The 17,936-nt window shown below is 25.4% G+C and overlaps 1 protein-coding gene across 1 annotated transcript; it reads left to right on the forward strand.

Moving 5' to 3' along the window:
• The first annotated feature begins 2,998 nt into the window (after positions 1–2,998).
• Positions 2,999–13,571, forward strand: LOC129971552 (lysoplasmalogenase-like protein TMEM86A). The gene is made up of 3 exons (XM_056085427.1): positions 2,999–3,276; positions 4,426–4,813; positions 6,603–13,571. The coding sequence occupies exons 1-3, from the start codon at positions 3,220–3,222 to the stop codon at positions 7,022–7,024; spliced, it is 867 nt and encodes a 288-aa protein (XP_055941402.1). The 5' UTR covers positions 2,999–3,219; the 3' UTR covers positions 7,025–13,571.
• The last annotated feature ends 4,365 nt before the right edge of the window (positions 13,572–17,936 follow it).

Here is a 17,936-nt window from a genome sequence, read left to right on the forward strand (position 1 = left end):
ATTTGATTCTAAATCTGATGGATATCTACTCTTAGATGTTAAATTTGTGTACCAAATTTTATTCACATAGCTCCCTTTGTTTTGTAGTTATTGTGTTAACTTATATTCGGACGGTCGGACAGACATATTTCCTCTAGATAGATTTCGTTCAAAATTTGATAGAGATGTACACATTTGGTGTAAAGACTAAATATGCATATACCAGATTTTATCCATCTAGTTCAAAGAGTTATTTTATTCACAGATGGACGGCCATATATAATTCAAAAATATGTTAGCCAAACTCGGAGAAGTTTGAAACGTGGGAATTCGTCAAAATCTCGAGTTCGGTTTTTTTTTTTTTTTTTTCCCTTCTTTTTTTTTTTTTTTTTTTTTTTTTTCCCTTTCATGATTACAGTACTTTTTTTATGCTTTGCATACGAGAAAATAAAAAAAATAAAAATGAATGCTTAATGCAGAGTGCATCATGTAATTAGAAGTTCGAAGAAATTAGTAAACATTTGAGCAAGAAAAAAAGTCGGATGTTGGATAGCAGGTCTGTCACAAAGGAATTTAAATTAAAACAGCTAAAAATATTTATTTATTCTTCTTGTGTGGACTTAATGTGCAATACTGTTTAAAAATTTTTTGAACTATGTGAAAAATTATACTTATAAAAACTGCTAAAAATTATCTCAACAGAAATTTTGAAATTTCTTATTTCATAAAATTGTGCATAATACCCCATGATTAAATTTGGACACGATTTTAATGCCCTCAAGTTAGATTTGGCTTGAAATTTTTTTTTTAAATAAGTGGACTCAGTAGGTTATAACGAACCGTCACACGTAAAACATTAAAGAAAAATTTCTAATGGTATACTTTTTTAAAATTAATTCTGAATTATAGCTTATTTGTTGTGTTACAGATTGTAAAAGGTTCAGTATTTAAATCTACGCATGACAATAAATCATTCACATATGGGAACAGTTTTCAAAAGCGACCCCTCTAACCCTCAAATAGCAGTTGTATACTATATAATGTAGACCAACTAAGGTACTAGTTTTTTAAAAAGGTTAGCATGTTAGCAAAAACAGCTGACCATGTTTATATTTACATTCAGTTCTTTCCTAATGACAACAGTTTTAAAAAAATATCAAATCTTTTGCATTCAGAAAATTTATGGAAAAATCTCATTAATAAAAACTATTGCATTTGGAAGGAATTTGTTTCTATCAAAGTTCTCATATTATTAATTTTAAGGCTAACTTTAAAAAAAAAAAAAAGGGGGAGATTTTTGCTGAAAAGTTTGCCTTTAGCAATTTTTATGTTATCTCACATTTATTTTTTAATAATATTCATTTTTAATAGTATTGTTTTTTAAATATTATGTGTAAAATTATGATATCAATGAAATCAAAACTAAATCATGTATTTAAACTATGAATGATGATATAGCAAGCGAAAATGAAGCCCAGGGCAAAATATTATATTTCAGTCCATTACTATATTTGATATTTTTAGAAACATAAAATAATATTTTATTTCCAAAGCTACTTAAAAACTGGTGCCAAATGGGCTATCGGTACCAAATGGGGTATCTCTTGCAAAATTAAGTCATTACTTTTGCCTAATATAGAGTGTTTGTTGCTGACTTTTCTATTAATTATCTGCAAGAGACATTTTAGAAATTTTTCGTTCGGAAAAAAGCATTTTGGTCATATCATTTTTTTTTTTTTGTATCTAATCAAGGAAATAAGAAATTGCATCTAACTAAGGAAAAATGGCAGATGATGAATGTATTTATTAATTATATGGAACAGAAATCGAATTTAAGTCAAAAGATTGTTGATTTTAGCGAAATGATTTTCGGAATTACTTTTAATTAATGCATTGAATCTAAATGTGGCAAATTTTTTCGTGTCAACGTAAGTTGCATCGGCGCATTAAAATCTTTACCGTATACTGCCCTAAACATTTTTTCATTGAGTTACGAATCCTAAGCATAGTTCTTTTTTTTATTCAAAAAATTTTGCTTCATTCCGCTATCTTGGTCTGGAAAGTCTGTTTTCAGTTTGTGCACACGAACAAATTGAAATTATTTTCAAATATTATTTTTAAATTTCAAAACATCATTTTTAGGAATTTTTTGATGTCTTCACATTGATTTATAAATAAGTAAGTAATTATTTTTCGGAATATTTTTGTGTTTTCATATCATTAACTCCAGATTGGCATATCAACTCTGTTGGGTGGGTAGCAACTGCAGAGCGAATGAATGACTTCTATAGTTAATTCGAAAATGGCCAAAATGAACGTAAATCCCCTTCAAAAGAATAAAGTTTATTCTTTTCATTCTTCTTTATAAATTTATAACATCTACAGCAATTTATAATATTATAATTGTATCCAAGAGGTTGACAAGCCTCTAATTTATTTCTTTTTTATTTAATGATCACATCAAAGAGAACGGCTTTGAACCCGCAATTCTCAAATTCTGAAATTTTGTTATTAAGCGATTCCACACTATCTTATTTCACAGTCGAATGCTTAATTATAATGCTTCCAATAATGTATAAAACTTCACGATCAGGCATTTTCTTAGGAATTATTCTTAGAACGACTGAATTCTTAGAATGTCAGAGTTGATGTATTCTATAGAAACATCATAAAATTAAATGTTATGCTGCATCATAATAAATTTTTCTTTGAGTAACTGAATTAACTATTAAGAAATCCTTTCCAGCTCAAGCTGAAGAAGAGTTGTCGCACTACAACTACAGACTTGTCTTTTGATCTATATTTTCAGAAGGAATAGAACATTATACCACACATATCGGTAATTTGTATGAAAAATTTAAATTTGCTCTTAAAAGAATAAAATAATAATCTGATCCTTTACAATTGCAATATTATTCAAAAAATTCTATTTGTGCACTCATCTTAACTGTAACCGAGGCATTTGCTTAAACAGCTTTGTTTTGTTTTGACGTTTTGTTTTTTGCACCGAAACGTATTTTGTTCCTTTCTTCTCTAGCAGAAGTCTCAGATGTAAACAAATGCTTGACTGTTAAACAGAGTTCAAAACCATTTGACGCAGAAGAGTAGCTATCTAAGGTTTACAGTGATCATATGTGTCTGTTGTCTGAATAATTTTTCTAGTCAAAACTCGAAATTTTATATTTAATATGAAAGCGTCGTTTTAATTTTGTGTTAGTTTCGTTGTTTGTGAAGTGGACAATGTTGACTGACAATATGGAAGAATTCTCTGCTTATTGGACTAGTCCCAAAGTTGTGGTTCGTATTATAAAAAATATATCTCATAAATAATAGACTTTTTCGTAAAAAGTCATCTTTTTTAAATAATTCTAGTGATTTCGACTAGAACTGAGGTGAAAATCAATTGAAAAAAAAAAGAAAGATTTAAATAAATATTTAATAATTTTTTTTCTGTATTCTTTCTTTTTATTGGAAATTAGAAAATTCTTTTGATTAAAATTTTTATAATGCTTTTTTCATCATTGTGTGTTTTCTTTATATATATATATATATAATATAGTTTTTTTTTCTATGTTGATGCAAATTTTTTTAAAATATGTTTTTGTTTTGCTTTCATTCTGCAAAATGAAAATATTCAGTTAATGGCTTTAATCACAGCTGATTAAAAAGTTGTACAAAAATATTTATTGTGGAAAATAATGTGAACTATATGAAGTATTAATCTCATACTAGCAAATTTTAATTTGGGGTTTTATCATTGAAGGATTATTTTTTATTAAAATTTCTACTAAAATTTTTTTTGAAAAATTGAAGAGATCATATTAAAAAAGAATATTATTTATGTAGAAGATAATTATGAATTAATTAATAATTTAATAAAAAAACGTTAATTATTTTCCCAACTGAAAGCAAATTACTTATTAAATTTTGCCTCAGTGGTAGCAAAAAATAAAAATTAAATAATATGATTCTTTTATAAAAATATTTATTTTTTAAAAATTTGTAATGCATAGAATTTTTTTGTTAAATGTAAAAAAAGGATGTTATTTCAATTTTATTTTTTATATTTGCATCTACTTACTGTAATTTGTTGGTACTATTTAACAAATGCTACTTGTAATTATATTTTTCTTTGTTGTTTTTAATGCCAATATTTTTGCTTTTTTAGAAATTTCAAATTGTTCTTTTTTTTTTTTAATCCAAAAATTTGTTTTTTTAGTCCAGATTTTTTTTCTTTGGAAAACCAAGTTTTAAAATCATAATTGGATATAAATTTGAATAATTTAACAATTCATTTATTGGTATTATTTTTTAAAGCTCCAATATATTATTAATATACAGCAATATCTGAATGTTGATGAAATTCTGATAAAAATTTTATTTTAATGTATCAACTGTATAGAATTCAACAGATTTTTAAATCTGAATTTTTATTATTTTTTGCAGCTCAAATGTGTTGGTCCAAAACTTGTGCCATTTTTCAAAACTGTTGCAATTTTCTTTGTCCTGGCCACACCATCTCCATGTTGGTTTGCCTGCCTCATCAAATCACTGCCAGTACTATGTTTGTGTGGATTTGTCTTGTATCATGGCATGAGTCTTGGTGAGAAACATGCTTATGCTCGAAGAATTCTGCTTGGATTGCTGTTCTCTTGCATTGGAGATATCTTACTCATTTGGCCTTGTTGCTTTATGTGGGGAATGTTATCCTTTGGGATTGCTCATTTATTGTATATATCAGCTTTTGGTATGAAACCATTGAACCCTATTGCAGGAATGGTGTGTGCTGTGGCAGGTGCATTGGGCTATCTTGTTTTACTTGGAGGATGTGAAGGTAAGTAATAGATTTATTGAAAATTTTAATGACAAATTAATACAAAAATGACTATTTTGAATTAATTAGAAATAATTATCTAAAAAAAATAACTTTAAAAAATTCAAATTCTATTCATTAACTCATATTTCAATCCCAGTTTCCTTTAAAGAATAATTGAATTTTATTGATAAGGAATGATACTTTCATAAAAACTACAATTTTTTCAGAAGTTTTAATTCTGATATTAAAATTATTTTCATTTAGCAAAATAAATAAATAAAATAAGGAATAAAAGAGAGGTAAGAAAAGAAGCACATGTTTCATTAAATGTTCATTTGAAGTCTAAACATGACAATAATTAATATAAGTGTGACAATGTAAATTTTTCATCAAAATATGAATTTTAATTTATTTGAAGATCTTGCTTTCTTTTTAAAATTCGAAACATTTTCTTCTCAATTCATTAGCACCCAGCAGCTTCATTTAAGATGATTATGTTTCCATTTCCATGGCTAACAGATTGCATTTCATTGTCCCCCCCCCTCTGCTTTTGTTTAAAAGTTCAATATACATTTCTCGACTCCTAAGAGATCTCAGTTGGAATAAACAACATATTAAATAGATTTGAAGTCAAAGTAGTGTCATTTTAAATTTTTACTTAAAAAAATTGTTTGTGGGATAATGAAAGGAAGTTAAAAGTAAGCTTTTCTTCATTATTTTATTATATTTCCAAAAACTATTAGTATATCCATAAAACAAACAAAAATTTATTAAATTTTTCAGTAATTTTTCTTAGTATAAAAAAAAATCTGATTTTTAAAAATTTTATTTTATTTTATTCATAACCTAGTATTAGAGTTTTAAATATAGTTTAAAATTTATTGGAATTTTAAGCCATATTAAAAGCACCAAAATTTTAAAATTATTTGTCAGTAACAAGTTAAATAATGGAAAAATATTTGGACCACAATTTTTCTTGCATTTTTTTTTCTTATGAAAATTTGCTATGTAAAGTAAAGTTTATAAAATGTATCAAAAAAAATTTTTTTGCTTTAAAAATTCTATTTTAATTTAATGTAAAGTTTTTCACTTTTTTGTGATGAATTTAAATTAAACAAACCAGATTGCATAATTAACTATAGCATATTGTTAATTATTAATACAAAGAATATTATGGATTAACAGTTTTTTTCATTTGTGAGAAATTTTTGTATTTGACTTCATTGTAAGAACTTATATATTATGAAATATTAGTTATAAAATTCATATACAGTCTACTCAATATCTAACTTTATCCAAAATCTCTCATAGAGTCCCCCCCCCCTCTTTACAGTTTAGAGTTATTACTGAAGATATCTTAAAGTAAAATAACCAAACAGATTATTTTTAAAAAGCTTATTAATATTCAAAAAAATTATCAACATTGTTTTTAAATTTATATTTAACATTTGATGTTATTTTTAAATAAAGAATTTTTGAATGTAAATTTACTAAATACTTTTGAATAAATTTTGTGAATCATATTATATAAAATTAAATCCATTTGCAAATTAAATATTAAGTGGTATTTAAATTATTTTATAAGAATTTTTAAACTGTACTAAATTGTTAGCACTGTTTGCATTGTTTCAAATAATTAAAGGGTTTAAAAGTTATCTAATTCTATCATATTCTAGAAAAATTATCTATCTTTTGAATTGTTAATTTAAAGACTGCTATTCAATTATTGTTCATTTCTTTTGCACTGTAATTTTTAATGAAAAAATATGGTTTGAATATTTTGTGCTTTTTTTAAATTTTTCCATAGGACCCTATATTGTTTTGATTCCCATATACATATTTTTGCTGATGTTTATGGTTTGGCGAGCTGTTGCACGTGTACAACTTTTTGAAGATCTATGGACTTGGACTAAACTGTGTTCTTGTGGCGGTGGTATCCTCTTTGCTATTTCTGATTTTATTTTAGGTCTGAATATGTTTCGTGCACCAGTGCCATATTCTCAAATGCTTGTTATGGTTACTTATTATGCTGCGCAATTAGGTATTGCACTGTCTGTCGTTGACAGTACATCTATAGCCATTATCAGTGCTGCTCACAGCACCGATAACAACCACTGCTGCCAACATCTAAGCAACTCATCTCCCGAGAAAAAGAATGTTGCTCCCAAACCCAAAAATGAACACTTGAACTTGCGTCCATCTCACAAGAGAGTGAAAAATTTTGACTAAGATTGTTGCTACCTATAAGATGATTTCTGTTTGTTTTTGTATATTGGTATGATCTTGAGTTCTATGGTGAAAGTTATGTATTGAAGTTAATTTTATTTATTAACATTATTGAATAGATCAGACATGATTTTAAGTTACTGCATTTTATATAATGCAATGAGTTTTGAACAAAGATTTGGATTCCTTTAAGAATGAGTGAAGGCTTTTTTTAAATAATGTTAACTGTATTAGTTGTGCATGCATGTTATATTGTCTAGTTTCAGTGGAGAATGATTTTATATCTCTCTTGGACCTTTCTATGGTTATCTTCTTCCAATAATCACTTTGTTAAAATGCACTGTATTGATTTTGAAACTGTTAATTTATGAAACTTGATTTAATACTTCAGAATATTGTATGTCCTAAAAAGAACATAGAATATGAATGTGTGTTTATTAAAATCTTTTTGACTTAAATGAACTAGTTAATGGCAAGTTCACTCATAAGATAGTTGTTGCAGTCATAATTTTGTAAAAGATTTTCGTTAGTTATTGTAGAATCTGTTAGTGTTTGAATTTTGACTCTATTCATAGATGTAAGTAGTTCATCTTGTCTTTCATAATTATTTTAAATTGTGTATATAAACATATCAAAAAGTTCTGTTCGAAAATTGAAATTTGATAAACTGTAAATCAAATTTCTTTTATTTCATGCTCTGTACATATTCAGTGTTTTAAATCAGCATTTAAATCTTTGATAAATGCCATTATGGCATTTGAATGATTATCATATATTTAAGTATTATTTTTGTACCAAAATAAAAGGCAGGCCTTTAAAAATACCTAAGCTTTCTGGTTGTATAAGTTGTATTTGTGAAGTCTCTTATAATGCATTTGCAAATTTGATAAATATTAATTTTTAAAACTCAATCAGTTTTCATTTTATGAAAATTTTGTAATAAATTATGAAAATACTGATAACTGAAACAAATGTTAGATTTATATTCCTAGCTGAATATATATTTCTGAGTTCTTTTTTCATATTCTGAAAATGAAAATGTTCAATTTGAAAAATAATCTAGTCTTTCATTTCAATAAAGCAAATGAATGAACAATTTGAAAGATGCAGTTTTCATGAAATAAAACTCTCAAACTCAGCTTCAAATGAATTGAATGAGTGGGATTTTTTTTTAATTACTCAATCTGATACTGATTAAGCATAATTTTTATTTATATATTTCTCACAAATTTATCTTCTTAGTATGTTAAAACAAAAAGGAAATATCTATAATTTTATGAAAACTGCTCTGCACAGGAAAAGCACAAAACAGAATTATATGATAAAATGAAGTTAACTAACCTTAGGGAAAAAATACTTATCATTAAAATCTTTCTCAGATTACTTCTTTATTTGAATTAAAGAAAAATGTGATTTACACCTTAGAAATGAAATATTAAAGTTTTTTTTTAATCTTTTGAATGCTAAAGATATATTTGTATATTTTGTCATAGACCTTACTATTTACAAAATACACATATTTCTATTATTCACTAATATATAAGATGCATTAATGCAACATATGCAATTACAATATTTTCTCTATTTCAGTTTTAATAGTACAAATACTGAAATTGCATCATAGCTATTGTACAAACTTAATTATACACAGAATGCACAGGTGTTTTAATTTGAATTCATTTATTGCTTTTTAATTATAAATCGAGTTTAAGGTTCCAAAAAAATTGTGCACCAAATGATAAAAGATATTCATAATTTTTCAAATAATAAGATCTGATTATATTGATATGAAGAAGCTCTTCAACAGAGAAAAAGAATTAATCTCCACTTTCACATTTTTTATTCAGAAATTGAAATAAAAAAAAAATAACATTTTGAAAGCATTTTCAATGTTCCTGTGTCAGTTTTCTTATCAGTTGATCCAAATATAACTATTATAAATTTAAACCCAAAAGCATACTCTTTCAATACAAAAATTTAAGTTATAAAATAGCTATGCATTTGTGAATATGTAGTATAGTCAAAAGGTTAAAATAATTTTGTGTAATTTTCTTCCACACTTTTAGTAAGTCTAATTATTTCTTCATTGCCACCAGCCAAATGAATATTTTCATCATCATCATATAATTCATTTATTATCGTCATTGTTATAAAAAAATATTTATCTTACTTCTGGCACTAGGCACAATTCTAAGAATAGGAGATTCTATAGTCATCTAATTAAATCAGTGTGAAATCAAGAAATCATAGTTTAAATATATTTTTAATGACAAGTTTAATAAAGTATTTAAACTGGTGGTTGTTAGGTTTTAGGGGCTTTGCTGTTATTCAAATATTTTTTTTTTCATAAAGTATTATATAAAAGATGAAAATATAATTTTATCATGAATTTAATTTAAATTACATTAAATTCAAATAATTTTTTTAATGGGAAACCAAATTTTGTCAATCATCTTTACATTTAGTTTTTGAAGTCTCTTGATGTTAACAACTTTTATGAATGTGAATTAGTCTTGTGAACTAAAATTTCCTTTTTTCTAGAATGATCTGTGATAGAAGTCTTGTCCTTGTTTTATAGCAATAATCATCCTAGAGATTGATTTAATACAGTTAGTTAGGGATTTTTTTTTCTTTCTAAAATGAAGGAAAAGAAAACTTTTTAAAAAATCTCTGTGATAAAAACAAATTATATCATATTTGTTTTACTATTGTTGAAAAACTGAGAGAAAAGAACCTACTCATTCAGAAGAAGCATATATATTTGAATAATATCTTTGTTCAAAAAGAACAATAATTAATTTTATTGATAAATTCTCATTAATTTTTGACAATATGTTGTACAAGTAATGATTAATATTAGGTGTTAAAAATGTGTATGATTAGAAAATATTTACTCATTAAATTTCATGTAGAATATTTGAAGATATAAAGGAAATCTTTTGTATAAAATCCGAGGAATCAAGCATCATTTTTTTTTTTTAATTCTCTTAGATGTCTAAATAGTGTTAGGTTCAAAATATTTTAAATAATATTTTTGAAATAGTTTTAAAAAGATAGATAAAAAAAAACTTCTCATTTAAAATATTTGGATTTTTACAGATGCATTCAATTATCTAAAACAGCTTTATGATAGGAGATTAAAGGTTGATATTAAATATGAATAATGATTTAATTTCACTGAATATTGAAAAAAAATTCAATTTTTTTATACATGATTGAATAACTAATTATTATTTTATTGAAAATTGTTACATTTGCTAAAACTTGGGAATGTTTTTCTGAGAGCAAAATATTTTAAACATAGAGAGTATTTGATGTGAAGTAGCGAGTTCTTGGGATTTTAAGTGTTTTGTATGTTTATTTTTAAATAAGTTACTTTTGTGTTTTTACATTTAGGTCACACCTATTTTTATCATTTAGTTTACTGATTTTTTTTTATTATATTTGTAACCGGTGAGATTTATTTTTATGAATATTTATTTAGTCATTTGTGTTATTTATTCATGTTTGGATTTTGTAGTATTGTGTCTCATTTAGTTAATTTTATAAACTGTTTTAAAAATGATGCAAATGGGTAAGGTGATGCTATTAGTGGACATAAATTTTTGTTATTTTCTTGTATAAATGAATAATATATTTAATAATTCTTTTTCTGTATTTATTTTGAGGGATAAGGTAAATAGACTTTCTTATCAATGGAGTGTTTATTAATGAAGATTAAATGTGATGAAAGGAAGTCTTATTAATTATTGTTGATGAAGAAGGTTTTTGAAAATAAAATGGTGGTATTTTTTTATTTATTATTCTTTTATTACATTGTCATTTAAGGATTTGATTTACTTATGCATATATTTTGATCAATATCCTTGCTTTACAGTTATTTCTTTTTCATTTTTTACTCTAAATTTTAAATTTTCTGATTTGGAAATTGAAGATGATTTTTCTAAAAAATATATATGCTTGCCAGTAGCTTTGTTATGAAAAATAGGTATTTTTTAAAAACAAAAACGATTTAATGGCTGTTATTTAATTTTCACTTGCTGTTAAAAATCTGCATCAAAAATTTGGAATGTATCTGTTATCTGAATATATATATATAAAATCATTAGGTATTATTATTGTGCGAAAAGCAGTTTTTATATTAATTTTTTTATTGATTAGTTAAAAAGTAAAGAAAAGGACAAAATCTGCATATGTTATTTTAAAAAGTATTTCAACTCTACAAAATTGCTTCCTTGAATCATTGATTCTTCAAATTGAAATTTAATATTGTTAAAATGTTAATTTCTTTAATAGATGATGTTTCATTATCTAATCTATGAAATAAACTAATATGAACGATACAAAAACAAGCATTTGCATATTTTGTTATATTTTTTGCCTAAATTTTATTTATTGTTGATATTATTAAATGTATCTGATATCTATATCATGATATAAACCTTCTAAGTAATTATATGTTTACATATCAATTTGTTTAAATGCTGTCTGAAATAATTTATTAGACATTTAAAATATTTTATTGAATTTTGGCAATTTTAATGTTTAATGATATTTAATTCTGCTTATGAAAGCAAGTTATAGATGTATAAAATTTTGAAGTAAGTTTACCAGGTCTTCTGTTCACTTAAAGCATAAAGAAGTCTTTCACAGAATCTGAAAGAAAACATATTTAGAAAATCATCTTGGAGTAGTGTAGGAAATTTTTTTTACAAATTTTTTATTTAAATATATTAATTAGAAGATTTTTTAATCCTTTCTAAAAGCAGTAATTTAGATAGCAAATATAAATGTCAACTATAGTTAGATTTTAAATCGTCTAACAATTTATGGATAATTAGAAAAACTAGTTAGCTTTAAAGTAAGAAAGATAACAATTAATTTCTGGTAATCAATAAAATTATTATTTTTCTTCATTATCATAGCATTAAAAAGTTTTCAACTGATAAACTGAGAGATAAAGATAGTTTGTTAATGCTCAATACCAGTTTGAAATGTTTAAAAAAATAATAGTAGAAGATATTTTATTAATTATCTAATATGTTTAATATTTTAAATTTCTAGTTTTTTTCCACTAATTCTTTTATAATTGTAGATTTTGACTGATCTTAATATGTAGCAAAAATTTTAGCAAAGTAAAAAATATTCAACATATCTATCTAAGGAATGTATTTCTTATTTTATTTTTGAAAGATTGCTGTTCAGAAGAATGCAATTTATTAATTAGAAACACTTGATAAATAATGCAATTAAATTTTAATCAAAATTATCTGGGATCATTTTCACAAGAATAATGATGTTTTTAGTTCTAAGTACAGCCGATGCAAATTTTTAAGGATAAATGTGTATCATTATAATAGATATTTTTAACAGTAAATATTTTTAATGCATATTGCTACAGACAGTATGGCTGAGGCTAATGCATTTTGCTACAGTTCAACTTCTAAACTTTTAGTGAAATAATTAACATCGGCGTTTTTATCCTCTGGAGAAATTTTCTTCTTCAAATGAACAAAAAGTAGAGCTTTTGGTAAATAACTATTTTTGATAAGAACTGTTAAAAAAATGAAATGAAGAGCTGTATTCCAAAGCATGTGTCAAAAAAAAAAAAAAAAGTTACTATGAACAGTTTAATATTGGGTTATTTGGGTAGGAAGAATGATAGAAAAAAATACATCTTTCATAATTTTTTTTGTTTATATTTCACATAATCAGAGATAATGCAACAGAAATCAGAATTTACATTTCTATAAGTTTTAATCTAACTTGTCATAACTTCATAAATTTGTTCCATATATGCAATCCTAAAATTAGGGATGCATATTTTAATAAATACTTTATTACAGTATGTTCTATACATAATTTTATTATTAATTATTGCATAAGTTAAATTAAATTTATTATTTAACTGATATTTTGCTAAACAATTTATTAAAAATAACATACCAGTTTGGCAAGAAGGAAGCTGAATAATTTTATCATATTATTTCAATAGATTATTTGCCAATTATTTGAATTCAGAATAAAAATATTTATCTTGATTTATGTAAAGAACCTATTGTCATATCTTATTGTATAGTAATTTATTTAAAATTATAAACAAAATTGAGATATAAATATAAGCAACATATTACTCAGTCGAGTAAATTACATTAATTTACATATTTACATTAATTTTTATTTTAAATTAATTTTGTGATTTTGAAAAATTTCTTACTTTAATGTTAAAAATATTTGAGACTCACTAGTTTTTTAATAGTGAAATTTTTAATCTTATCATCTATTGTATGAAATTATCTCTTGTGTCTTTTGTAATTTCTATTTCACATTTACATTTCTATGTGTTGATATGTACTCATTGGAAAATATTATGTATTAGAAACTATTAAAATGATTGTACAAATTACATATGTATGTATATATATATATGGATGTGGTAAAGCATTATTTTGTTGTTCTACGTTTTTGTGTATTTCGATGTATTCTAGTCTTTGTTGGTACATATACACTGGACATATACTTGTAGATTAAAATTTCGTTGGAATGTTGAGTTTATCATTGAATTTCTTTTAGTAACTGAACTAGTAATTAAAAAAGTACATTTTAATAATAATAACAATAATAATAATAATAACAACAATTAACATGTGAGTTTAGCTTAATTAAATGAAACCCAAAGTTATGCATATTTGATAATAAGCTTCATTATCTATTCAAGTAATTGTTTTTAAAAAAAGTCAATGAAAAAATAATATTGCTGCAAAAATCTGTGATGAAGTCAATGAAAAAATAATATTGCTGCAAAAATCTGTGATATAATTAGATAGTATTAACCGAATTATTTTACCATCAATTTTTCAAATTTATTTTTGAATCATTAGTTAAATTTTGGTACAGAATAAACCCAGGAAGAAGGGAAAAAAACTTTTTTAATTAATTAAATTCATAACAAAAATTATTTATGGTTGATATCTATTTCTTTCTTTTGGAAATATGTTCTTCGTGTTCTTTCAAATACTGTTAGAAAAAATAGTCATATTGTGAGTACATCAGCTAGAATTAAACGATATTTTAAAGTACCATCGGGAAAAGGGTTAAATAATAGTTTTATGCGATGAATATCAAAGTTCAATAGAAAATATAGCGACTAATATCCAATCAATGACATTTCTTTTAATGTCACGAAGTGAAAATTCCTATATTTAAACAAAATTTTGGAAGAATTAAAATCTGCAAAAAGTGGTTTAATGGCTATTAAAATACCTAAAATTATTTTTTTAATTATACATATAGCAATCTTGGAAGAATTCTGTTTCAACTAAAAAGCACATTTTGAATTGCAGCTACAATATGGACACCCGAATAAATAATGGGAAAAATGAAGAAAACTTTGAAACTTGAGCAGCAGTTTGTTACATTATTAGCCCAGATGAGTATTACTTGTTTAATTGCTGAACATTAAAACGTTTTTGAGCCAAAGTATAATTGCATTTTCTGGTGACGCAATAGATTAACTAGAAATGTTGAAGCTATTATAATATTAGGGGAGAAATATTTCATTTGGCTGGAATTCTTTCATAGAATCTTTATTACTCAGACTTAGACTGAAGCAAAAATCTTTTGGCAAGAAATTACAAAGAGAGGATCGTATTTCAGCATGTGCCCAAAATCTCTACTAATAATAAAGAAGAATATGTGTATGTCTTGGTGCTCTATTAGTCAGACTGTTTAATCTATAATTACCAAATTTTACATTGAATTCTAAAAATGTACACCTCAGAGTAAAGTTGCTGAAATTTTTATTAGTTAATAATTAAGCTGAATGTTGGTGTTTTTCCCAAAAACTTTTGAAAATAATATTGCACAAAAACTAATTTTACACCATTTAAAAAAAGAAAAAAGTTCTTTTTTTAATGAAACTAATTTAATAATTTTGAGAATTTCTTCCGTAAATTTTCCTATATATATATATATATATATAGGAAAATATATATATATATATATATATAATATAACATTAACATTTGCGTGGCTGAATTGAAAAAACTTGAAATTTTAACTTCGATCTATTTCACTTCGGTGACGTAATTTATACAGATGAAAAACGGTAAGAGATACGACATTCAACATCGCGAAGCAAGAGCAGAAGAGATCAAAATTTTCCCCTTCAGTGGTTTCACTATGAGATTTTTTTTAGAGATTTCTTTGATACTTGTCGATCTAGGCAAGGGAATCTTGGGTATCTTTAAAAGAATATTGCAAGCATTAAGGAATTTTACAACCTTCGCTCAGAGCGAGAGAGCCTGCTGAATTCAGCAGTTTTACAGAGCGCGTGCAAAATTAATTAAATAGGAAAGAAGTTAATATGGAGAAAATTAGGAAAATTAATTAAAATTAAGAAATTAATTAAAACACATCTTTTTTCAGCAGAGTCGTAGCCGAAGAGAGTAGACACTTTTGTAATTTTAAAACTTCGCTTTGTTCCCTCCCGGGAGGCATAATCTATGTACAACCAAGTTGCGACGAAGTACATCACTTCACAGAACGACACAAGAGAGAAAAGAGCCAACGAAATATTTATCCCCATGATTATGCACTATGAGATTCTGATAGGAATTTCTTTTCATGTGTGGATTTAGGTAAGCGGATTATAAGGATCTTTTAAAAGGATGTGTTTAGATTGACAGATTTTTATACCTTCACATTATTAAATAAACTTACATTAATTAAATAAAAAAAGGTGGAATTGGATCAGGAAAAAAGAGAACATTTTAGAATGGAAATATGGGAAGTAAGGAGATTAAATAGGATTCAATTTAGATTTAGAGATATCATTACATACATATGTATCCTTATTTCCAACAATGCATACATTGCTGTCCTGAAGCTCTAACTGTTTCATCGAATATTTAAGCGATCCTTCTTTCCATTATTGAAAAGTAGGGCAGAAGGATTTTGTTTCATATTTGGTTAGTTTAGAAAAGGAATTAAAAAAAATGAATTTTAGGTACTGTAAAATTTATTTAATGAATAACGATGAAGACGGAATTTTTAAGGAGTAGGGATGACGAATATTTTAAGAGCGGTTATTACGTAGCCAATATCAAAAAGTCACAAATACAAATGGTCAATACTTTTCAAAGAGGGGTGTGATTCAAATCCTTGATACGATCTTACTGGTGATATTTCGATTACAGGTTTTGGATCACGATAGAAAGTAACAATCGATACGATATCACTGAAATTTACCGGAGCAGTGACTTTACTGGAAAGTAACAATCGATACGATCTGTCCAATGGAAGCTCTCGAACAAAACAGAAAAGGAGAAATCTGTGAATGGATTGAAAAGTGAACGGACCGGTTATTCTTGGAATTATCGTATCATTGATTTGCATATCACTGAAATTTATCGGAGCGGTGACGTTACTGGAAAGTGTGAAGTAGTAGTGTGAAGTCACCGCTCCACTTCATGAGAGTAACCTTGACTTTCCGATATTCGCATTTGATGATGCACTATTCCATACAAATCCTTTTTCATTGCTTGTGACTAGATATTCCATTTACTGCTGGCGTCATCTATTGGTAGAATATAGAACTAAAGTAAACAATTTAAAGAAATGACATATATATTTAATTCAAATTTTTCAGAAAATGGTTTACTCCAATAAAGAAATTAAATAAATAGTTTATAATAAGAAGTAAACTGAAATAGATAAATGAATTCCATCACACGTTACTTAAATTAGTAAATTAAGTATTAATTACAATGAATAAATTTTATATTTAATATTAAGTAATAATTTTTAATTAATAATATGATTGAAATAACAGATATTTGGAACAAATATTTAAAAATAACAATAGCAAAATTATTTGTTATTCAAAAAATCGTGGATTATGCATCTCTACATGTAGGACGATTAGAATAATACCACTTTAATATCTGACAGTTTGAGAGAATTCTGGATTTGAAGTTATACCTAAACGAATTGCAGAAATTAAATATCAATATCCAATAGCGAATATTTTTTATTATACTGAACTTAATTTTGAAGAAGAAAGGAAACTATATTTCTTTTAAGAATTCAGGTGATTTTTCTTCCTTCTAAATTTTGTAAAGTTAAACATTGTTGTTCTAAAATTCAAACAGTTTTCATTGTTATCAATTATCTGATCGCATGATTTTCTGAAATTGTTGAAAGCTAAAGAAGAAGGATTTTGTTGAATATCTGGGTAGCTTACGAGATGGATAAAATAATTGAAGGTACAATACCTTCATTTATTATCGTGAAATTCAAAAGATAGATTAACAGGACTGTGATCTGATGTGATGTCATAGTTCTGCGATGACATGAGATGAGTCTCCTTTAGAAAGGTTCATATGTATAGTGAACGGAGCATATGTAAGACAAAATAATAAGGTTTTAATGTTTGAGAATTTACTGGAATCACAAAGTTATGACTATACGATTAAAAATGAAATATAACCAATATTTCTGGCAAACCAACTAATTGCCAAAGGTGAAAAGGATTTAGTAAAATCACGTGACTTTACACCAACAATGACAATTTAAGAATCTTTGAAAATTAAACGATGCATCTTATAATATTTAATCAAAAGTCTGAAAAAATAAGTATTTACACTTTAAGCTTACATATGTAATATTTTTTTTTACAATAATTATTTCACAAGATGAAGTAAATCTAAAGTCGAGAAAATGTACTAAAGCTTGACATATATTTGTATTATTAAATGGACCCTTTTTTTAATTTCATAGTAAAATGCAGACGATTTTCTTTTATCACAAGATTTTAAAAAAATACATTTTATAAAATGTCTATCAATTTGTATTCATGATTTTTCTTTATTATATGAGCCAACTAGTTAGACCGCTTAAAAAGAAATTGAATGAA

This window comes from Argiope bruennichi, chromosome 6 (assembly GCF_947563725.1).
Source record: "Argiope bruennichi chromosome 6, qqArgBrue1.1, whole genome shotgun sequence".
Taxonomy (NCBI): Eukaryota; Metazoa; Arthropoda; class Arachnida; order Araneae; family Araneidae; genus Argiope; species Argiope bruennichi.

Coding starts and splice junctions, on each gene's coding strand:
- LOC129971552 (XM_056085427.1), top strand. CDS start 3,220: ATGTTGACTGACAATATGGAAGAATTCTCTGCTTATTGGACTAGTCCC. Junction 3,277..4,425: donor GGACTAGTCCCAAAGTTGTG/GTTCGTATTATA, acceptor TATTTTTTGCAG/CTCAAATGTGTTGGTCCAAA. Junction 4,814..6,602: donor TTTACTTGGAGGATGTGAAG/GTAAGTAATAGA, acceptor ATTTTTCCATAG/GACCCTATATTGTTTTGATT.